Source organism: Oncorhynchus mykiss, chromosome 25 (assembly GCF_057628025.1).
Source record: "Oncorhynchus mykiss isolate SJ-2025 chromosome 25, ASM5762802v1, whole genome shotgun sequence".
Lineage (NCBI taxonomy): Eukaryota > Metazoa > Chordata > Actinopteri > Salmoniformes > Salmonidae > Oncorhynchus > Oncorhynchus mykiss.
In genome coordinates, this window is record NC_143046.1 from 88,327,781 (window position 1) to 88,350,841 (window position 23,061).

A 23,061-nucleotide genomic window follows, 5' to 3' on the forward strand; every position below is an offset into this window, starting at 1 on the left:
ATGAGAACATTAGCAGAATATTGGCCATAAACCATCTCGCTTTCATCTTCTACCACTGGCGGACACTTGGTTTCCTCTCACCACCAAATGTTGAAGAATCAACCGGATGCTTCACATTTATACATCCGGTGAAATATCTGTCTCATTGTTATATCTGTGGCATGGGTCTTGTGGAACGTTTTTTGATAGGTCTGCAGGACTGGAACACGCCCACCACCCTTGGTGCTGATGAACATCCGGTTTCCTCATCTTTCTCTCACTCGGAGTCGCCATTTTGATACACATCAACCAAGCAAGCACACTACCAGAAGTAACGAAGACAACGGCAAGGGTGAGGTTCAAATTTCGATAATTGTAAATGTCGTCAGTAGACTTGCACAAATATTTTGGCGAATCAATAATGTTAATGATTCATATTTTGTCCCGAGTGCTAAGCTAGTAATGCAGCTAAACTAGCTAGAGTAGCGAAAAGGCAACTGCACGACATGTTAACGTTAGCTAGCTAATAACGTACGTAGCCAACGAAACTGCGATTATTTTTGTGGACGGGCTGGATCTCCGATGTAACATACAATGACGTTAAAAAAAATAAAAATAATCCCAACCACTGTCCCAACCACTAACACAACATTTTTTTCGTATAATTGCGGCCTTTTCGTCGGGTTGTAAATGCCGCGTTCACGACAACTGGGAACTCGTGGAAAAACGAACTGCGACCGGATAGCTGGCGACTGACGTTAGCTAGTTAGCTTACTAACGTATATATATATATACATACACATGATCAATATTGTTTTAATTAATATTAAACGGTATGTAGTTTATTCGTTTAGCGTATATGTGAAACTGTATACGTTGCCGAACCCCGACTAGACGGCTATCTGGCTAGTACTAACCAGCATTAAGGCTAATTAACTTGGCTAAAGTGCACTTTTAGTATTGATAACTCTTAGCTAACGTTAGCACACACTGATCTGGGCCTTGTCGGCAACCTACGTGTTTGGGGGTTAAATGTTGTGTTAATCACCAGGGCAACTGTTTGTGTTTTTTTCAGATAACTATGAGTGGATGTCGAGTGTTTATCGGTCGTTTGAGCCCTCATGCTCGTGAGCGGGACGTGGAGAAGTTCTTCAAAGGTTATGGAAGGATCCGGGAAGTAAATTTGAAGAACGGATTCGGCTTTGTGGTAAGTCGGCCTTGCCTCGTGTCTTGATCAAACACCGATTGTGAATGTTTTGTTTGTTGATTAGTTAACCCCCCCCTCTCGTTAATCAGGAGTTTGACGACCACAGAGACGCTGATGATGCAGTTTACGAGCTGAATGGCAAGGAACTCTGTAGTGAAAGGTAATGGTTTGGATACACATTGAGCAAAGTCTCAAGAAAGATAAATTGCAACATGTTATGTTTGGACATTTAATACACATGGGCAGTGTTGGAAGAAGTACACAATTTTCATACTTGAGTAGAATAAAATGACTTGTGAAAGTCATCCAGTAAAATACCAATTTGAGTAAGTCTTAAAATGATTTTGTTTTAAATGTACTTGCGTATTAAAAGTATAAATAATTTAAAATGTCTCATTAAGCAAACCAGACAACACTTTGTTTTTATTTATTTACCAACTATGCATTTGTGTTTTAGTGAGTCTGCTATATCAGAGGCAGTAGAGATGAACAGGGATGTTCCCTTCTAAGTGTGTGAATTTGACCCTTTTCCTGTCCTGCTAAGCATTCGAAATGTAACAAGTACTTTTGGGTGTCAGGGGAAAATGAATGGAGTAAAAAGTACATTATTTCCATTAGGAGTGAAATAAGTTGTCAAAAATATAAAAGGCAAAGTACAAATACTAAAAAAAAACAACTACTAAGGTAAAAATGTGTTGAAGGACTAAAGTACACAACTGGGTTGTTCCATCCAGAAAGCCCAAGGCACCTCAGATTGTTCTGATGTCATTTCTGGAGTTGGAAATAGATTTCCCGTAACATTATTTTGTTGAAGTGTAATTTGATCACGGAGGATTTAAGTGAATTGATTGCACTATACTTGTTCATGTATAGGATTAAAATAATATTCAATGAGTAGAGTACCATATTGGACCTTTCTGTTTCTTAAAAAAGAAGTTGGACCTGGTCGGATCCAGACCCGCTAACCGGCGAGAGGGAGATGACGCTGGTATAGCTGGGGGGGGGCTGTACTACGAGCTCCTGACAGTTATCTCCAAACTTTTGCGACACACGGAGCAAGTTTCTATCTGTAGCATAATGATTTGCTGTACCATATCACGTTCGAATCTGGACGGCACTTCCGGACAAGTCCGTTTGAACACGACACACCCGAGACCGGTGACAATCGCATCCGACCCATTATTTGAAATTCTGAATCTACTAACACCTTAGATGACCCCCTCCCCAGTTCAGAGACGTTAATCAGATAATACAAATAGATTACGTAGGATGAAGAAAGAATACGAAGTCTTTTAGTCATTTCTACAGCCCTGTTATAAGTGTCTGTCTGGTCTTTATTTTTATTAATAGGGTGACTATAGAGCACGCTCGCTCCAGAAGAGGGAGGGGTGGTGGACCCGGGATGGGCGGTGGAGGAGGAGGAGGACGTTTCTCTCCTCGTTTCAGCAGCTACCGCCAGGGGTCTGGTGATCGCCGCGGTGGAGGTGGCGGAGGCTCCAGGTATACAGACCCACACCGCTTCATTTTCAACCTTCTCACCTGCAGCAGAATGGAGTTTTAGTCAGTGTGATTTTAGTTCCCCCTTTCATCGCTCGGAGACATTGACCTTCCTTGGTGGCTCCGTGTGCAGAAGTAGCATGTCTTACTCGTATTGAACATACCAACTGAATAATTAGGAGGGGGAGTCATTTCCCCGGTGTGATTAGAATACATTGTGACCCTGTCTTGATCCGATGCTGTACATTCATGCATTATATCTATTGGCCTGTGGCTTCATTTAATGTCAGGCTCCTTTCAAACCTTTCAGTCCTAATAGTAACGGGTCACCCCCCCCTGTGTTTAACTTTTCCCTGCCTTCCTGCAGTAGGTATGGTCCTCCAGTGCGCACTGAGCACAGAATCATCGTGGAGAACCTGTCGTCGCGCATCAGTTGGCAGGTGAGGGGTTAAACCCGTCTGCTTCAGACCATTTCTCTGTACTGATACTGCTTTTTTTTCCCCCTTATAAGCTGTATTCTTATTGAAAACATGTTTTTCTTTGATTTATTACCAAAGGACACGGCTATATGCTCAAAAGTCCATTAGGGTAGATAGAATGGCAAGGCCCCTTTTTGGATTCAGAAATTCATTGTTTTATTTATTGACTTAGTTTTTACTGTTTCTTTCAACAATAAATTAATAAAATATATATATATATATATATAAGCACTTATACCAGAAGGTAAATCTAACCAATCACATCGTAGTTTTATTTTAACAGCTTATTCTTATTCTGATTATTAGTTTATAATGGAGTTGCATGCACAACCTCCTTGGAGGTGTTATGTGCATAGCGCCCTCTGCTGGTTGTGTTTTCAATAGTGTCCATTTGGTGCCTCTCCTTACACGCAGTTGCCGCTGGTCTAAATCTTGGCTGGGCCCCGTAGCGGGTGAAAGGGGTCTAGCGCAGGATAGCCTTAGGATGGTCCCTCGTAAAGCCCCAGTCTGGAGGTTCTGTGGTCTGGTCTGGTGGAAACCCCCCCCCCCCCACCCGAATGCAGCCAGCCTGTTACTCCCTCAACCCACTCCACGTTCCCTACACTCTCCCGTTTGGTTCTTTTATCTGTTGCTGATGGAGCTGGGTGTGTTGACAGTTGGGCACACTGCACACCCTCTTCCTTCGTTCCTTCCCCTACTTGATCTCTGGTGGTCCTTTACTTGTGGAGGCTGGCCGGAGTCCGGGTCTGTCAAGGCTGAGGGAGGTCGTTTCTCAAGGGCTTAACACTGTGACTGCATTGGTTCCCATTGGTCCTCTATTTGGACACGTGGCTCTTTGCTAATGTCTTCCTGGGTATGGAACGGTAAGTAACATATAACTCATGTGATTGGGTTTAAGGGTTGGGAGGAACAGGAAGTAGAAAGTCCTATACCTTAGTCTTAATGGGAAAACTTGTGGAAAATTTATGCTAGGCCAATTAATAGGTTACCGAACGAACCCCTTGATCAAAACGGGTCATGATGAAATGAAAATACTTATAATCTCCATAGACTTGATATTTAGTTTAGCGACGCCCCCTAAAAACCACTATAGTTGCCACTAACCGACAACATGTCCAAGACACGACGCCTCAAAGGATTTGTCGCGTCTCACCATCTTCCTATTTGACTAACAAACCTGAAATACAATTCCAGGAAACTAAGTAGTGTTTCAGGTTTCTCCTTTTTTAAGTGAAATGGTTAGCTGTGAAGCCATGGCAGTGGCTCGTCACTTATTTAAACGCCCCTCGTCTGAAAATGTCAGAACATCACATTGTAACTGTGTTTTGATGAGGTCAGTATTACAGGGGGGGAGGTTTACTGTCGTGTTGCTTTACTGATTTTCTCTCTTGCCCCAGGGTCAGAGTTCTCTCAGCTACGTTCGTGTGTTGGTCTGTCACTGACTCATGTATGCTTCACCACAGGACCTGAAAGATCTCATGAGGAAAGTTGGAGAGGTCACCTTTGTGGATGCCCACCGAACCAACAAGAATGAAGGGTGAATTGTCAGGCACAAAATGGAAGGGCTAAAATGGGGGACGACTGTCCAATTTAGAAACGCTCTTGTTTTAATAAAACAAACACATGTGGTCTGCCCTGCTGCTCTTATGAAATGAGCTGTCAACTTCAATGTGATTTGACTCGACAGGGTGGTGGAGTTCGCGTCACACAGTGATATGAAGAACGCCCTTGATAAGCTGGACGGAACAGACTTGAATGGACGAAAGCTGAAGCTGTCTGAGGATCGCAAGAGCCGGTAGGCATCCCGTCTTCCAATTTTGTAGTGAAGTTGGATAAATACAAGATTGTGGGGTTTTCCGTTTGCATCTAGAATTGTGAGCCCAACCGTGTCTTGATGTTTGGGGGCAGTGTAGCTAGCTACAGAAATGTAGCTTCAAAGATTGGCCTGCAGCGTTGAGCACTACTACGGGACTTGAGATTGGAGTATAAAGGACTGGAATGCAACGGACTTGTGTAAATGTAATTAATTAAATTGTTCTCTTCCAACAGCCGCAGCAGGAGTCGTTCCCGTGGCTCTCGCAGCTACTCCCGGTCCCGTAGCCGTTCCCGGTCCCCCCGTTCCAAGTCCCCCAGCCGCAGCAGGAGCCGTAATCGCTCCAGGAGCCCCCGCTCTGCCAGCCGTACTCCGGAGAAGAAGCCTTCCTCAGGAGGAGGAGGAGGGGGCAGGGCTGCACATCGCTCCACTTCACGTTCCCCCTCCCGTTCCAAATCTCGTTCCCGTACCCCTCCCGCACGTTCCCGCTCCCCTGCCCCCCGTTCCCGTACCCCTCCCCCACGCTCCCGCTCCCCTGCCCCCCGTTCCCGTACCCCTCCCCCACGCTCCCGTTCTCCTGCCCCGGCCCGGAAGCCGTCCCGGTCTCGGTCCCCCTCGGTGGAGAGCCAGCACTGAGCCGCTCTGAGGGGAGCTGTTGAGGAATAGTCCAGTGGAAGGAGTAGAGACTCGTTGGAGTGGAACACTGATAAAGTTCTGTTTGTTCCATACCAATGAGTCTGTCCTCCCGATTTTTAAAAGTGACCACCAGTCTCCACTGGTGTAGTGGTATGTATGGACTGAAGGGAATGTCATGCTGGAACCGTGGCACCTGGCGTTGTGCCAGCCTGCCTGCCTGCTAGTGGGTTGTAAATGAAGAGGAGCCTTGCCTTGGGTGTAATGCCCTCTCTCCCACAATCTAATTTTAAAATCTGAGCTTTAGTCCTGGTTGGTTCAGTTCCTCTTGGCCCTGGACTGGTTATTTTATGATTATAGGTTGGATCCTGCGTCCCCCCAATTCAACTTCTAATTTAGTCTTTTATTGCTATCTGAATAATTAAAGCGTTTTCTTTCTTTTTTTTGTTAATGAAATGTACAGTGTGATTTGAGAGCTTTTGATTGGGTCGCTGTCCTGTTGAATATCTGTATCGTTGTCCCTGCAGGTTTGTAAGTCTCGTTGTGATTGATAAGTTGTATGAAATGTACAATTGTTTTGAAGTGAACTTTGTCTAATCAATACAATGTTGTTTTTTTCTTCCCTTGTTTTTGTCTTATCTGTGTTCCAATCCACACTCTAATTAATAGTTAAGTTAAAATGCCACCAAAATGATTTGGATGGGTGTTGTGAAGTAATTTAATCTACTATTAGGTTTTTGTTGCTTTTTAACGATGATTGAGTATACTGAATAAGCATTTTGCAAATTTAAGTGATTTTTGTCTTTAAAAAAAATATATATATATATAAACATAAGACTACAATTGCGTAGTCTAAACCACCACTTCTAAGTGTGCATGCTTTGTTCATCTTGATGGGCGAGCCCCGAGTGTAGGTTTGGAATGTTCTGGTCATTTTGACTCTTTCTGTTCAAAATTATTGAACAAAAAAAAAAATTGTCCCTATTTACACGTGGCTCCAGAGATCGAATGTCCTTGGTTTTTCTGCTCGTCTACATTTTGTGATCTTAGAGCAGGGTCTGCATGTTGCTGCAAATAAAACTTTTTTTGGGGGGGGGGGGCAAATTTATCTGATTTTTAAGGATAATGGTCCTGAAAAAAGGGTGTAAATTGGCATCTTATAGATCACATGGGGGGGGGGTGTGATCCTCAGCCTGAAATGTCCCCACTTCTGCTGCTGATTTTAGCTAGCTTTTGGTGTGGTGTAAGTGAAGACGGTCCCCTGAAGGGAGGGCGGTCATGTGCTTGCAGATGTCCTGTGTTCGATCCTCTGTGAGCAGACTGGAGGAATGGCTGGCTACCTGTTAAAAAAAAAAACCTGTTGACCTTTTTACTAGGCAAGTCAATTTAAGAACAAATTCTTTACAATGGCGGCTTAACCCGGATGACGTTGGGCCAATTGACTCCCAGTGATGGCCTGGTGTGACAGGGTAGCCTAGTGGTTAGAGCGTTGTTCAAACCCCCGAGCTGACAATCTGTCGTTCTGCCCCTGAACAAGGCAGTTAAACCCACTGTTCCTAGGCCGTCATTGAAAATACGATTTTTTTTCTTAACCGACTTGCCTAGTTTAAATAAAGGTAAAAAAAAAAAAATCCGGCCTGGATTCGAACCGGGGACTAGTGACGGCTCTATCACTGAGGTGCAGTGCCTTAGACCTCATTTTGCCGCCCGGCTAAGCAAGCAGCGTGACGTCCTTTTACAAATAGCTGAAACAGATCTGGGGACCACCGGGTTCATGTTCTTCTTTACAGCATGTACCGAGGAGAATGGAAGTTCTCAGCTGTCAAGTCAGTCTACGATTAAGCTTTCGTAGACTTGATCCTCACTGCTAATATTTTACTCTATAGATGTGTCAACAGCCAGATTTTCGTGCCACTAGGTGGCGTAATTGAACTAAGTGTAGACGTGTTCAGTGATTACCACATGTTGATTGATCTGAAGTGATAATGGGTTCGACAGCTGTCCCCTCCAAATTGTTACTATAGTCATGTTACGGACAGTGAAAATGAATGACGTTGGGGTTGCCCTCGTTTTGTCTGTGTGTAAAGCATAGAAACAGTATCACATATTGCCAAAGTTTTTTTTAATTTTTTTCACATTTATTGAAAATGAAATACAGATCTCATTTACTACAAAAATTCACACCCCCCGAGTCAGTACTTTGTAGAAGCACCTTTGTCGGTGATTACATCTTTGAGTCGTCTTTGAGTATTTCTGTATCAGCTTTGCACATCTGGATTTGGGGGTTTTCTACCGTTCGATGGGGAGTGGTGGTGAACAGCAATCTTCAAGTCTTTCCACGGACTTTAAATGAAATACAAGTCAGGGCTTTGGCTGGGCCACTCAAGGACTTTCACATTCTTGTTCTGAAGCCATTCCACCGTTGCGTTGGCTGTGTGCTTGGTGTCATTGTCCTGTAGGAATGTAAATCTTCGCCCCCAGTCTAAGGTCATTTGTGCTCTGAAGCAGGTCCTCATGATTTGTCTCCATTCATTGTTCCCTCTCCTTCCCAGTCTCCCGGCTGAAAAGCATCTCCATAGTATGACGTTGCCACCACCATGCCTCACGGTAGGGATGATGTTAAACCGGTGATGAACTGTCTGGTTATCTCGAGACATAGCACTTTGCTTTCAGGCCAAAGAACACATTTTATTTTTTTCTGTGTCAGACCACAATCTTTTCACTTGTGCCCTGATCACTTGTCTTTCACATGCCCTTTTTGGAAACTCCACGTGTGCTGTTGTACCTTTTACTCAGGAGTGGATTCCGTCTGCCCACTTCCATAAAGCCCAGATTGGTGAAGCGCTTTGGAGACTCTTGTCCTTCCGGCAGGATCTCCCATCTCAGCCAAGGAACTCTGTAGTTCTGTCAATTGGTTTTTGGTCACCTCCCTGACCAGAGGTGTAAAAATATTTTAAAGTACTACCTAAGTAGTTTTTTTGGGGGGGGTTATCTGTACTTCAATATTTATATTTAACTACTTTTACTTCACTTCCTAAAGAAAATATGTACTTTTTACTCCGTACAATTTCCCTGACACCTAAAAGTGCTCGTTACATTTTGAATGCTTAGCAGGACAGAAAAATGGTCCAATTCACACACAAAATCAAGGGAACGTCCCTGGTAAATCCCTACTGACGCCTCTGATATGGCGGATATTCCCTAAACACAAATGCTTCATTTGTAAATTATGTCTGACCGTGCCCCCGTCTATCTGTACATTTTTAAAAAAAAAGTGCCGTCTGGTTTTCTGAATTTGAAGTTATTTATAATTGTGATACTTATGTTTATTTGAGCAATTACCTGTACTGGTTCTACTTAGGTACAGCATCTTCAGAAGGTATTCACACCCCTTGACCTTTTCCACATGTGGTGTTGCAGCCTGAATTTAAAAAAAATGATGCAATTGCGATTTTGTGTCACGGACCTAAACACACAGTAGCCCATAATGTCAAAGTGGAATTATGTTTTTAGAAATATTTTACAAATTAATAAAAAATAAATTAAAAAAGCTGAAATTGTCTTGAGTAAATAAGTATTCAACCTCTTTTATTTTTATTTTAACTAGGCAAGTCAATTAAGAACAAATTTATAACTGCCTGTTCAGGGGCAGAATGAACTTGCACCTTGTCAGCTCGGGGTATTGAACTAGTCCAACACTCTAACCACTAGGCTACCCTGCCACCTCTACACTCTAACCACTAGGCTACGCTGCCGCCTCTACACTCTAACCACTAGGCTACCTGTCACCTCTACACTCTAACCACTAGGCTACCCTGTCACCTCTACACTCTAACCACTAGGCTACCTGTCACCTCTACACTCTAACCACTAGGCTACCCTTCCACCTCTACACTCTAACCACTAGGCTACCCTGTCACCTCTACACTCTAACCACTAGGCTACCTGTCACCTCTACACTCTAACCACTAGGCTACCCTTCCACCTCTACACTCTAACCACTAGGCTACGCTGCCGCCTCTACACTCTAACCACTAGGCTACCCTGCCGCCACTCTTTGCCATGGCAAACTAGGTACAGTGCCTTCAGAATGCATTCATACTCCTTGACTTATTACACGTTGTTGTGTTACAGCCTGAATTCAAAATGGGTGAGAAACATGTATCTTTCATCCATAGACACACAATGGCCCCATAATGACGAAGTGAAAACATGTTTTAGAAATCTTTGCAAATCTATTTAAATTGAGATCTCATTTACGTAACTATTCACACCCCTGAGTCAATACATGTCAGAATCCCCTTTGGCAGCGATTACAGATGTGAGTCTTTCTGGGTAAATCTCTTAAGAGCTTACCACACCTGGATGGTACAACATTTGCCCATTATTCTTTTAAAAATTCTTCAAGCTCTGTCCAATTTGGTTGTTGATCATTGCTCGACAACCATTTTCAGGTCTTGCCATAGATTTTCAAGTAGATTTTAAGTTCAAACTGTAACTCGGCAACTAAGGAACATTCACTGTCTTCTGGGTAAGCAACTCCAGTGTAGATTTTGGCCTTGTGTTTTAGGTTATTGTCCAGCTGAAAGGTGAATTAATCTCCCAGTGTCTGGTGGAAAGCAGACTGAACCAGGTTTTCCTCTAGGATTTTGCCTGTGCTTAGCTTCCAGTCTTAATTTTTTTCACCTGAAAAACTCACCAGTCCTTTACAATTACAAGCACATCAAAATGTTATTGGTCACACACACACACATATATATATTTATATATTTAGCAGATGTTATTGCGTGTGTAGCTAAATTCTTGTGTTCCTAGTTCCAACAGTGCAGTTGTAATCGTAACAATTCACAACAATACACACATCTCAAAGTAAAAGAATGGAATTAAGAAATATATAAATATTAGGACGAGCAATGTCGGAGTGGCATTAACTAGAATACAGTAGAATACAGTATGTAAACATCATTTAAGTGACCAGTGATCCATGTTGTTGAGAACACCATCCAAAATACACTGCTCAAAAAAATAAAGGGAACACTAAAATAACACATCCTAGATCTGAATGAATGAAATATTCTTATTAAATACTTTTTTCTTTACATAGTTGAATGTGCTGACAACAAAATCACACAAAAATGATCAATGGAAATCAAATTTATCAACACATGGGAGGTCTGGATTTGGAGTCACACTCAAAATTAAAGTGGAAAACCACACTACAGGCTGATCCAACTTTGATGTAATGTCCTTAAAACAAGTCAAAATGAGGCTCAGTAGTGTGTGTGGCCTCCACGTGCCTGTATGACCTCCCTACAACGCCTGGGCATGCTCCTGATGAGATGGCGGATGGTCTCCTGAGGGATCTCCTCCCAGACCTGGACTAAAGCATCCGCCAACTCCTGGACAGTCTGTGGTGCAACAGTCTGTTGGTGGATGGAGCGAGACATGATGTCCCAGATGTGCTCAATTGGATTCAGGTCTGGGGAACGGGTGGGCTAGTCCATAGCATCAATGCCTTCCTCTTGCAGGAACTGCTGACACACTCCAGCCACATGTCTAGCATTGTCTTACATTAGGAGGAACCCAGGGCCAACCGCACCAGCATTTGGTCTCACTAGGGGTCTGAGGATCTCATCTCGGTACCTAATGGCAGTCAGGCTACCTCTGGCGAGCACATGGAGGGCTGTGCGGCCCCCCAAAGAAATGCCACCCCACACCATGACTGACCCACTGCCAAACCGGTCATGCTGGAGGATGTTGCAGGCAGCAGAACGTTCTCCACGGCGTCTGCAGACTCTGTCACGTCTGTCACATGTGCTCAGTGTGAACCTGCTTTCATCTGTGAAGAGCACAGGGTGCCAGTGGCGAATTTGCCAATCTTGGTGTTCTCTGGCAAATGCCAAATGTCCTGCACGGTGTTGGGCTGTAAGCACAACCCCCACCTGTGGACGTCGGGCCCTCATACCACCCTCATGGAGTTTGTTTCTGACCGTTTGAGCAGACACATGCACATTTGTGGCCTGCTGGAGGTCATTCTGCAGGGCTCTGGCAGTGCTCCTCCTGCTCCTCCTTGCACAAAGGCGGAGGTAGCTGTCCTGCTGCTGGGTTGTTGCCCTCCTACGGCCTCCTCCACGTCTCCTGATGTACTGGCCTGTCTCCTGGTAGCGCCTCCATGCTCTGGACACTACGCTGACAGACACATCAAACCTTCTTGCCACAGCTCGCATTGATGTGCCATCCTGGATGAGCTGCACTACCTGAGCCACTTGTGTGGGTTGTAGACTCCGTCTCATGCTACCACTAGAGTGAAAGCACCGCCAGCATTCAAAAGTGACCAAAACATCAGCCAGGAAGCATAGGAACTGAGAAGTGGTCTGTGGTCACCACCTGCAGAACCACTCTTTTATTGGGGATGTCTTGCTAATTGCCTATAATTTCCACCTGTTGTCTATTCTATTTGCACAACAGCATGTGAAATTTATTGTCAATCAGTGTTGCTTCCTAAGTGGACAGTATGATTTCACAGAAGTGTGATTGACTTGGAGTTACATTGTATTGTTTAAGTGTTCCCTTTATTTTTTTGAGCAGTGTATAATGAGCATGTCCCATTATTGGGACAGATATATATATATATATATATATATATATATATATATATATATATATATATATATATATATATATATATATATATATATATACGTGTGATTGATTTGGAGTTACATTGTGTTGTTTAAGTGTTCCCTTTATTTTTTTGAGCTGTGTATAATTAATAACTTCACCTTAATCAATGTCTGCTTTTTAATTATCCATCTACCAGTAGGTACCCTTCTTTACAAGGCATTGGGAAAACCTCCCTGGTCTTTGTGGTTGAATCTGTGTTTGAAATGCAATGCTGGACTGTGGGACCTTACAATTATCTGTATGTGTGGGTTACAGAGATGAGGTAGTCATTTAAAAATCATGTTAAACACTATTTATTGCACTCAGAGTGAGTCCATGCAAATTATTGTGTGACTTGTTAATTAAGCACTTTTTTAAAACTCCTGAACTTATTTAGGCTTGCCATAGCAAAGGGGTTGAATACTTATTGACTCAGGACATTTAAACTTGATTTTTTTTTAGTAATTTGCAAAAATGTTGAACAATATAACTCCACTTTGACAGTATGGGGTATTGTGTGTAGATGGGTGATTTAAAAAAAAACCTCAACACAACAAAATGTGGAAGAAAATCAATGGGTGTGAATAATGTCTTCAAAGCACTGCACTTTACATTCTACATTTTCTTGACATATTTTTGCATGTAGGTTGGACAGAGCGCCGCGAGGACATTGTATACATGCAACTGAGCCAGCTTGTGCCCAAGCTGAACGAGAATGTGTCCATGGCATTGCCAGCAATGACGTTATTTCCTGGGGGTGGCAGTGTGGGCATGGTACTGCAGGTCTAGGCGAACAGTGCGCGCGAGTCCTCCATGGAAACAAGCGAGGAGAAAGGAGGAGCAGTTCGTTTGGAACAAGCCTCTGCGCTGACTCCCCATTGTACCAACTCAACCGCATGAATAATTCATTAAACTTGCTAACGCACATTAAGACAAAGACATATTTTAGTCAGATAGCTATCATTTTTTTTTACCGCGTCGGCTCGTGTGGACGTTTAGCCAGCCTCATAACGAGCCATGGCGGAGCGAAGTGGCCGGCTGAGCCTCGGTGGAGGGGGACTCAACAGACCCGTGCCTATGAACCTGTTCGCCACATGGGAAATAGATGGATCTTCCCCGAGTTGCATCCCGAGGTAAGCCCCTCTTCTTTGTCTCCCACTGCATCAAGACTTTGTCAGACTTGTTAGTGCCAAGGCAAGCAGACAGTTTGCACTGATGATAGCTACGTTGTAATCATACAGCCGCCGAGCTGCAGTGGCGTCAGTATTATCGCCTGAGAACAACCAGCCCATTGCAATGACTGTCATGTAGCTCCTATGGCAATGCAGACACTGTGTGACTATTTTCGACAATGACTATCCCAAAACGTTTCTTCCAAAGACGGATAGCTAGCTAACCACTGCAGTACTCTGCCAAAGTTTAGGCAGTGCTAGTTCTCTATATCGAGACAACATGGACTCACGGGGTAGACGTAACATAGTAAATAAAATCGGTTGTGTCCAATTTGGTATGATATATTACGTTTGGTATGATATTCATTTGTGGATGTCCTTCATACATTTTGTGTGATATGTTACGAATTGTAAATCATTATGTGACATTACAATTGTTAGGATATGTTACAAATTGCAATTCATACATTATTCTACAAATTTACAATAAGTATGCTGTGTTAAGTATGCCAATGTGTTGTGGCTAACGTTAGGTAGGGTGGGGGTTAGGGTTCAGAGGTAGGTTAAATGGTTGAGGTTAGGGGAAGGTTTAGCTAACATGCTAAGTAGTTGTAAATGAGTTCAAATGCTAAAGTTATCCATGATGAGATTCGAACACGCATCCTAGATGTAAGTGTGTTACGGCCACCCCTTACACCCGACCAACCTTCCTCCTTTTGTTTTAGCCTAAATAAATAACCTTCTGTCCTATGGAACCGTACCAGCGTTCGTTCCGGATTTTCGTTTACCATGTTACGTCCAGTGTATGAGACCAGGCTGAGTGAGACTCTAACCTTGGACAAGGACCGATGAGTTCCCCCCCCCCCAATGCCAACAGCAGTGATGGATAGACTGACATCCATAGCATAGCAATGAAACTATATTGGTGGTGCTTATAAGTCTGACTTATATTAAAAGTCAGTCGGCTTTGTAAGTGCCACCCAATGGATTTTTTTTTTGGATGCCCTCATCTCCTTTTCTGACCTGTCATGAAGTGCCAAGGATGATGTCCACATCTGGTGATGATCAGCTGTGGCGAGCGAGTAATAACATGTTTTCATGTTTGGCTGGCATGACAACGACCATATGGCTGGCATGACAACGACCATACGAGTTGGCTATTCTTTACCTCTTGTGGTTGTTGTCATGCCAAACATGAAAACATCTTCTGAAGAGGAAATCAGATGCTATTCAGGGTAGCCTAGCCTGGGGGTGAAAGTGAAGTCTGCTTAGTTCCACCAGGCTCGTGCTGGTAGCCCACCGGAGGGACAAGGCAGACCTACGGAGACAGCCATTGTCGCACAAAGCAATCTGGACGCAATTTATGGTGCTTGCATCAAGGGAGAACATAGAAAATAGATTTTCTGATTTCTTTCTTGAGGCACCTTACTGTATCATAGACCTAGCCCAATGGCAGGACAGTAATATAGACCTAGCCCAATGGCAGGACAGTAATATAGACCTAGCCCAATGGCAGGACAGTAATATAGACCTAGCCCAATGGCAGGACAGGAATATAGACCTAGCCCAATGGCAGGACAGGAATATAGACCTAGCCCAATGGCAGGACAGGAATATAGACGTAGCCCAATGGCAGGACAGGAATATAGACCTAGCCCAATGGCAGGACAGGAATATAGACCTAGCCCAATGGCAGGACAGGAATATAGACCTAGCCCAATGGCAGGACAGGAATATAGACCTAGCCCAATGGCAGGACAGGAATATAGACCTAGCCCAATGGCAGGACAGGAATATAGACCTAGCCCAATGGCAGGACAGGAATATAGACCTAGCCCAATGGCAGGACAGGAATATAGACCTAGCCCAATGGCAGGACAGTAATATAGACCTAGCCCAATGGCAGAACTGAATCTAAATATTGAAACAAACAGAATGATGTAGCAGAAATCTCTTGAACACTGTTTGCGTTCCCAGATGCCACCCTAACTATTCCCTACACAGTGCTCTACTTTTAACCTGAGCTTGACCCGTGCCCCGTAGGCTTTGGTGAAAAGTACTACACTATAGGGAATAGTGTGCACTAGATAGGGAATAGGGTGCCATTTGGGATGCATCCTCTCTCGACAGCTTGTTTCTCTGAGGAAGCTTGGAAGACTTTCAGCAGCACTTGGCCCTAGAAGCTGTTTGGTCGTGTCACGGCTTGGCTTGATACAGGCAGACCTGCTACACACTGAAGTAGGTCAGCGTTGAGCTCGGTCTCAGAGTTAGCAGCTCGTTTAAGATCATAGTGAATAAGGACACAGGGGGATCTGATCCTAGATGCTTTCTGAATACAGACCCTGTCCTGTATTCTATTTACTTACAATACGTTATTCCCCCCCCGTGTGGGTTGAGGCTGTACTCGTAAATATACTAGTCAAGCCTTGGCATCCTTTTCAGAGATCATTGTTGAGAATCTGGGGCGGCAGGGTAGCCTAGTGTTCCCCGGTAGGCTGTTATTGTAAATAATAATTTGTTCTTGACTTGCCTAGATAAATAAAGATTAAAAAAAAATATATATATATATATATTCTGTGGGCAGGGTCTGTTTTTTACAGCCTTTGGAAAGGGCATTTCCATGGGAACGGAATTACGCTTTGACTCAGATCTTTCACTTTAAAATGTAGTGTAACAAACCAATCCATACAACTGTATGAACAATGTACGACCTGGGAAAATATCACAAAAACACATTCACTGGAGGAACGGTGAAGATGCAATGTTTGGTAACAAGAATCAGAGTTAAATCTCCCTCAGTGTTTTTATGGGACAACATTTTCCAAAAACTCTGTTAAATATCTAGAATGTTGGCAGAAAGAATGGGGTGTCAGCTATGACATCACACCTTGAGTATGAAAACATCTCTGTTGGTTATTGAAGGGAAGGGAAGTGGATTTATACACGCTAAGGGAATTACGGTATGTGTAATGTTTATTTCTATTTATTATGGATCCCCATTAGTTCCTGTCAAGGCAGCAGCTACTCTTCCTGGGGTTTATTATGGATCCCCATTAGTTCCTGTCAAGGCAGCAGCTACTCTTCCTGGGGTTTATTATGGATCCCCATTAGTTCCTGTCGAGGCAGCAGCTACTCTTCCTGGGGTTATTCATGGATCCCCATTAGTTCCTGTCAAGGCAGCAGCTACTCTTCCTGGGGTTTATTATGGATCCCCATTAGTTCCTGTCAAGGCAGCACCTACTCTTCCTGGGGTTTATTATGGATCCCCATTAGTTCCTGTCAAGGCAGCAGCTACTCTTCCTGGGGCTTATTATGGATCCCCATTATTTCCTGCCAAGGCAGCAGCTACTCTTCCTGGGGGTTTATTAAGGATCCCCATTAGTTCCTGTCAAGGCAGCAGCTACTCTTCCTGGGGCTTATTATGGATCCCCATTAGTTCCTGTCGAGGCAGCAGCTACTCTTCCTGGGGTTTATTATGGATCCCCATTAGTTCCTGTCGAGGCAGCAGCTACTCTTCCTGGTGTTTATTATGGATCCCCATTAGTTCCTGCCAAGGCAGCAGCTACTGTTCCTGGGGCTTATTATGGATCCCCATTAGTTCCTGTCGAGGCAGCAGCTACTCTTCCTGGGGTTTATTATGGATCCCCATTAGTTCCTGCCAAGGCAGCAGCTACTCTTCCTGGGGTTTATTATGGATCCCCATTAGTTCCTGTCAAGGCAGCAGCTACTCTTCCTGGGGTCCAGCAACATGGTTTCACAACAGATTTCACAACAGCAACAGTGTGTTCCCTCAGGCCACTACGACCACGTGTTGGTGAGTGTGTGCTAGTGTCTCTTCACAGTCCCCGCTGTTCCATAAGGTGTATTTGTATCTGTTTTTTATCTGTTTTTTAAATCTGATTCTACTGCTGCATCAGTTACCTGATGTGGAATAGAGGGCCATGTAGCTACCTAGTACTGTGCAAATTCTTATTTACAATGGACGGCCTACACCGGCCAAACATGGACGACGCTGGGCCAATTGTGCGCCGCCCCTATGGGACTCCCAATCACGGCCAGATGTGATACAACCTGGATTCGAACCAAGGACTACAGCCTCTAGCACTGAGATGCAGTGTCTTAGACCGCTACGCCACTCGGGAGCCCTAGAAAGAGGAAAAGGAAATGGTTACAGAGCCTTCAGAATGTATTCAGACCCCTTGACTTATTGGCAGCACTTGGCCCTAGAAGCTGAAGCTGACTTATTCCACATTCTGTTGTCACAGCCTTGAATTCAACATGAATTCTGACCCGTCGACACACAACACAGCATCATGGAAAAAGTTAAAACATGTTTTTAGAAATGTTGGCAAATATATTGAAAATGAAAATACAGAAATATCTCATTTACAGAAGAATTTAAACACCTGTCAAAACATGTTAGAATCACCTTTGGCAGCGATTACAGCTGTGAGGCATTCTGTCTCTAAGAGCTTTGCATACCTGGATGGTACAATATCTGCCCATTTTATTATTTTCTAAATTCTTCCAAGTTATGTCAAATGGGTTGTTGATCATTGCTCGACAACCATTTTCAGGTCTTGCTATAGATTTTCAAGCAGATTTAATAAGTCAAAACTGTAACTTGGCTACTCAGGAACATTCACTCTCTTCTTGGTAAGCATTAAACTAAGCACCTGTTTTACAGTCACCATTGACCTCCATGGTGAAATCCCTGAGCGGTTTCCTTCCTCTCCGGCAACTGAGTTAGGAAGGACGGCTGTATCTTTGTGGTAACTGGGTGTATTGATACACCATCCAAAGTGGAATTAATAACCATCATGCTCAAAGGGGTAAAAAAAAAAAAAAAGCAGACATTGAATATCCATCTACCAATAGGTGCCCTCCCTGAAAAACCTCCCTGGTCTTTGTGGTTGAATCTGTGTTTGAAATTCACTGCTCGACTGAGGGATCTTACAGATAATTGTAAATGTGGGGTCACAGAGATGAGGTAGTCATTCAAAAATACTGTTAAACACTATTATTGGACACAGAGTGAGTTCATGCAACTTATTATGTGACTTGTTGAGCAAATGTTTACTCCTGAACGTATTTAGTCTTGATATAACAAAGGGGGGTTGAATACTTATTGACTCAAGACATTTCAGCTTTTCATTTTTTATTAATTTGTAAACATGTTGAAAAACACTTCCACTTTGACATTATGGGGTATTGTGGGTACACAATACCTACACAATTAGCTAGCTAGAACAAAGTGTTAATAAGAAATTCATTTAAAAAGATTAAAAGCCATACAAATAAGTTCACAAAAACCTAAATGTAATCGATTTTAAATTCAGGCTGCAACACAACATCACGTGGGAAAAGTGAAGGGGTGTGAATACTTTCTGAAGGCCATGTATGAGCTGAACGTAACAGTAGTGTGAACTACTATGATTTCCCATTGCAGCCATTTCAATTGCAGTAATTCCGTTACTGATTTGGTAGCAGAATTATGAGTTTTAAACACTTAAGAATTCATAAACACAGTAAAAACACTGACTTGTTACTTGTTTGAACTTTATCATTATCCTCATGATGGAGAGGAATAATATATGTTACAGAGATGTGTTTTTGGTAACAGAATTATAAAAAGACAGTGCCCTTTCTTAGACTTACAGAAATAATAATTTCTCTAAAACAAAATATAGTTGTTGATATTAGCTGGCAGGTGTCTTTACATCAACATGAATTTAAATTGTATTTATTTATTTTTTACCCGTTTTTCTCCCCAATTTCGTGGTATCCAATTGTTAGTAGCTACCATCTTGTCTCATCGCTACAACTCCCGTATGGGCTCGGGAGAGACGAAGGTTGAAAGTCATGCGTCCTCCGATACACAACCCAACCAAGCCGCACTGCTTCTTAACACAGCGCGCATCCAACCGGGAAGCCAGCCGCACCAATGTGTCGGAGGAAACACCGTGCACCTGGCAACCTTGGTTAGCGCGCACTACGCCCGGCCCGCCACAGGAGTCGCTGGTGCGCGATGAGGCAAGGACATCCCTACCGGCAAAACCCTCCCTAACCCGGACGACGCTAGGCCAATTGTGCGTCGCCCCACGGACCTCCCGGTCGCAGCCGGTTACGACAGAGCATGGGCGCGAACCCAGAGTGCCCATAACCACTGCGCCACCCGGGAGGCCCCCGACATTAATGTGCTTTAAGACTTTTTCTGCGCGATGTTTTCATTTGTTTGACCAGAAATTCAAGTCTTTGCTTATTGGTTATGGAAAATGGTTGAAAAATGCCTTTTCATTTGACACCCAATTTGACATATATTCCTATAAACTTCACGTGTTGGTGCTCACGGATCCTTTCACATGGAAATGACCTCAAGTTGACCTCCTTTTTGGTCTGTCCCCTCCTGGCGTTGTCAAATACAAAGACGAGTTGATTAGGCCTTCCCAGATTGAGTCTTGTTAAACTGGTTCAGTGTGAATTGAACTGCCACTTTCGTTTCCTATGGAGCAGCTCTGTATTGATCCACGTCCCTTACGTTGGATTCTGCAACCCAGCTTCTGCTCCGTTCCAATTGGCACCCTACACAGTGCACTACTTTTGACCAGTGCCCTATGGACCCAAGTTAACAGTAGTGCACTATATAGGGTTTTAGGAGGTCATTTGGGAGGTAGCTTAGCCCTGCATTCCCATTTAGACACCTGTTCAGCCCTAGTCACTGAGGTGGGAAATTTTTACCCCTGAAATAACTGTTGAAGGTCAGTAGTATTATAACTGAACGTGGGGTCAGTAGTATTATAACTGTTGAACGTGGGGTCAGTAGTATTATAACTGAACGTGGGGTCAGTAGTATTGTAACTGTTGAACGTGGGGTCGGTAGTATTATAACTGTTGAACGTGGGGTCAGTAGTATTATAACTGAACGTGGGGTCAGTAGTATTGTAACTGAACATGGGGTCAGTAGTATTATAACTGTTGAACGTGGGGTCAGTAGTATTATAACTGAACGTGGGGTCAGTAGTATTATAACTGTTGAACATGGGGTCAGTAGTATTATAACTGAACGTGGGGTCAGTAGTATTGTAACTGTTGAACGTGGGGTCGGTAGTATTATAACTGTTGAACGTGGGGTCAGTAGTATTATAACTGTTGTTCGTGGGGTCAGTAGTATTATAACTGAACATGGGGTCAGTAGTATTATAACTGTTGAACGTGGGGTCAGTAGTATTATAACTGAACGTGGGGTCAGTAGTATTATAACTGAACGTGGGGTCAGTAGTATTATAACTGAACGTGGGGTCAGTAGTATTATAACTGAACGTGGGGTCAGTAGTATTATAACTGAACGTGGGGTCAGTAGTATTATAACTGAACGTGGGGTCAGTAGTATTGTAACTGTTGAACGTGGGGTCAGTAGTATTATAACTGTTGAACGTGGGGTCAGTAGTATTATAACTGTTGAACGTGGGGTCAGTAGTATTGTAACTGTTGAATGTGGGGTCAGTAGTATTGTAACTGTTGAACGTGGGGTCAGTAGTATTATAACTGTTGAACGTGGGGTCAGTAGTATTATAACTGAACATGGGGTCAGTAGTATTATAACTGAACATGGGGTCAGTAGTATTATAACTGAACGTGGGGTCAGTAGTATTATAACTGTTGAACGTGGGGTCAGTAGTATTATAACTGAACGTGGGGTCAGTAGTATTATAACTGAACGTGGGGTCAGTAGTATTATAACTGAACATGGGGTCAGTAGTATTATAACTGAACGTGGGGTCAGTAGTATTATAACTGTTGAACGTGGGGTCAGTAGTATTATAACTGTTGAACGTGGGGTCGGTAGTATTATAACTGAACGTGGGGTCAGTAGTATTATAACTGAACGTGGTGGGGTCAGTAGTATTATAACTGAACGTGGGGTCGGTAGTATTATAACTGAACGTGGGGTCAGTAGTATTATAACTGAACGTGGGGTCGGTAGTATTATAACTGAACGTGGGGTCAGTAGTATTATGACTGTTGAACGTGGGGTCGGTAGTATTATAACTGAACGTGGGGTCGGTAGTATTATAACTGAACGTGGGGTCAGTAGTATTATAACTGAACGTGGGGTCGGTAGTATTATAACTGAACGTGGGGTCAGTAGTATTATAACTGTTGAACGTGGGGTCAGTAGTATTATAACTGAACGTGGGGTCAGTAGTATTATAACTGAACGTGGGGTCAGTAGTATTATAACTGAACGTGGGGTCAGTAGTATTATAACTGAACGTGGGGTCAGTAGTATTATAACTGAACGTGGGGTCAGTAGTATTATAACTGAACGTGGGGTCAGTAGTATTATAACTGAACGTGGGGTCAGTAGTATTATAACTGAACGTGGGGTCAGTAGTATTATAACTGAACGTGGGGTCAGTAGTATTATAACTGAACGTGGGGTCAGTAGTATTATAACTGGTCACTGTTGTCTGTGTGCTGGTCACTGTTGTCTGTGTGCTGGTCACTGTTGTCTGTGTGCTAGTCACTGTTGTCTGTGTGCTGGTCTCTGTTGTCTGTGTGCTGGTCAGTGTGCTGGTGTCTGAAGTAGATGTCGACCGATTATTCGGAATGACCGATTTAATTAGGGCCGATTTTAAAGTTTTCATAAAAATCGGTAATCGGTATTTTTGGACGCCGATTACATTGCACTCCACGAGGAGACTGCGTGGCTGACTTCCTGTTATCCATGTGCAGCAAGGAGCCAAGGTAAGTAGCATTAAACTTATCTTTTAAAAACAATCTACCTTAACATAATCACTAGTTAACTACACATGGTTGATGATATTACTAGGTTAACTAGCTTGTCCTGCGTTGCATATAATCGATGCGGTGCCTGTTAATTTATCATCGAATCACAGCCTATTTCGGCCAAACGGGTGATGATTTAAAAAAAGCACTGTCACCGATGCGAAAAAAGCAGTGTCGTTGCACCAATGTGTACCCAACCATAAACATCAATGCCTTTCTTAAAATCAATACACAAGTATATATTTTTAAACCTGCATATTTAGCTAATATTGCCTGCTAACATGAATTTCTTCATAAGGATTGGGAATCGCTTCCTTTTAGGTGGTTGTAGAATTTGATATTTAGTGGGTATCGGCCTAATTCTGCCCTGCTGTATACGTTGTACACGGAGGATATTTTTGCAGAATTTTGCGTGCAGAGTCTCAATTTGGTGTTTGTCCCATTTTGTGAAGTCTTGGTTGGTGAGCGGACCCCAGACCTCACAACCATAAAGGGCAATGGGCTCTATGACTGATTCAAGTATTTTTATCCAGATCCTAATTGGTGTGTTGAAATTTATGTTCCTTTTGATGGCATAAAATGCCCTTCTTGCCTTGTCTCTCAGATCGTTCACAGCTTTGTGGAAGTTACCTGTGGCACTGATGTTTAGGCCAAGGTATGTATAGTTTTTTGTGTGCTCTAGGGCAACAGTGTCTAGATGGAATTTGTATTTGTGGTCCTGGTGACTGGACCTTTTTTGGAACACCATTATTTTGGTTTTACTGAGATTTACTGTCAGGGCCCAGGGTCTGACAGAATCTGTGCAGAAGATCTAGGTGCTGCTGTAGG

General features: G+C 43.3%; 2 protein-coding genes across 4 annotated transcripts in view; both read left to right on the forward strand.

The window, feature by feature from the left end:
• Positions 1–208: 208 nt before the first annotated feature.
• LOC110505971 (serine/arginine-rich splicing factor 5) lies at positions 209–6,231 on the forward strand. Of its 2 annotated transcripts, XM_036962568.2 has the most exons (8): positions 209–331; positions 1,055–1,186; positions 1,276–1,346; positions 2,537–2,686; positions 3,051–3,123; positions 4,626–4,699; positions 4,850–4,957; positions 5,212–6,231. In XM_036962568.2, exons 2-8 carry the CDS (start codon positions 1,061–1,063, stop codon positions 5,609–5,611), a joined length of 1,002 nt encoding a protein of 333 aa, XP_036818463.2. In that variant the 5' UTR covers positions 209–331; positions 1,055–1,060; the 3' UTR covers positions 5,612–6,231. The 2 variants fall into 2 exon arrangements, with proteins under 2 accessions (XP_036818463.2, XP_090077500.1); XM_090221374.1 differs by lacking the exons at positions 209–331; positions 1,055–1,186; positions 1,276–1,346; positions 2,537–2,686; positions 3,051–3,123 and adding an exon at positions 3,577–4,025.
• Positions 6,232–13,025: 6,794 nt separating this feature from the next.
• Positions 13,026–23,061, forward strand: part of LOC110505972 (phosphofurin acidic cluster sorting protein 2) — a 122,185-nt gene continuing 112,149 nt past the window's right edge. For both annotated transcript variants that reach the window (XM_036962562.2, XM_036962563.2), the window contains exon 1: positions 13,026–13,404. In XM_036962562.2, the coding sequence (XP_036818457.2) occupies positions 13,289–13,404 (116 nt within the window). In that variant the 5' untranslated portion in view covers positions 13,026–13,288. The remainder of the gene's footprint in view (positions 13,405–23,061) is intronic.

Excerpts from the sequence above, each read along its gene's own strand:
- LOC110505971 (XM_036962568.2), top strand. The coding sequence starts at position 1,061 with ATGAGTGGATGTCGAGTGTTTATCGGTCGTTTGAGCCCTCATGCTCGT. Across the intron at positions 1,187-1,275 it reads AGAACGGATTCGGCTTTGTG|GAGTTTGACGACCACAGAGA; the intron begins GTAAGTCGGCCT and ends CTCGTTAATCAG. Across the intron at positions 2,687-3,050 it reads GGAGGTGGCGGAGGCTCCAG|TAGGTATGGTCCTCCAGTGC; the intron begins GTATACAGACCC and ends GCCTTCCTGCAG.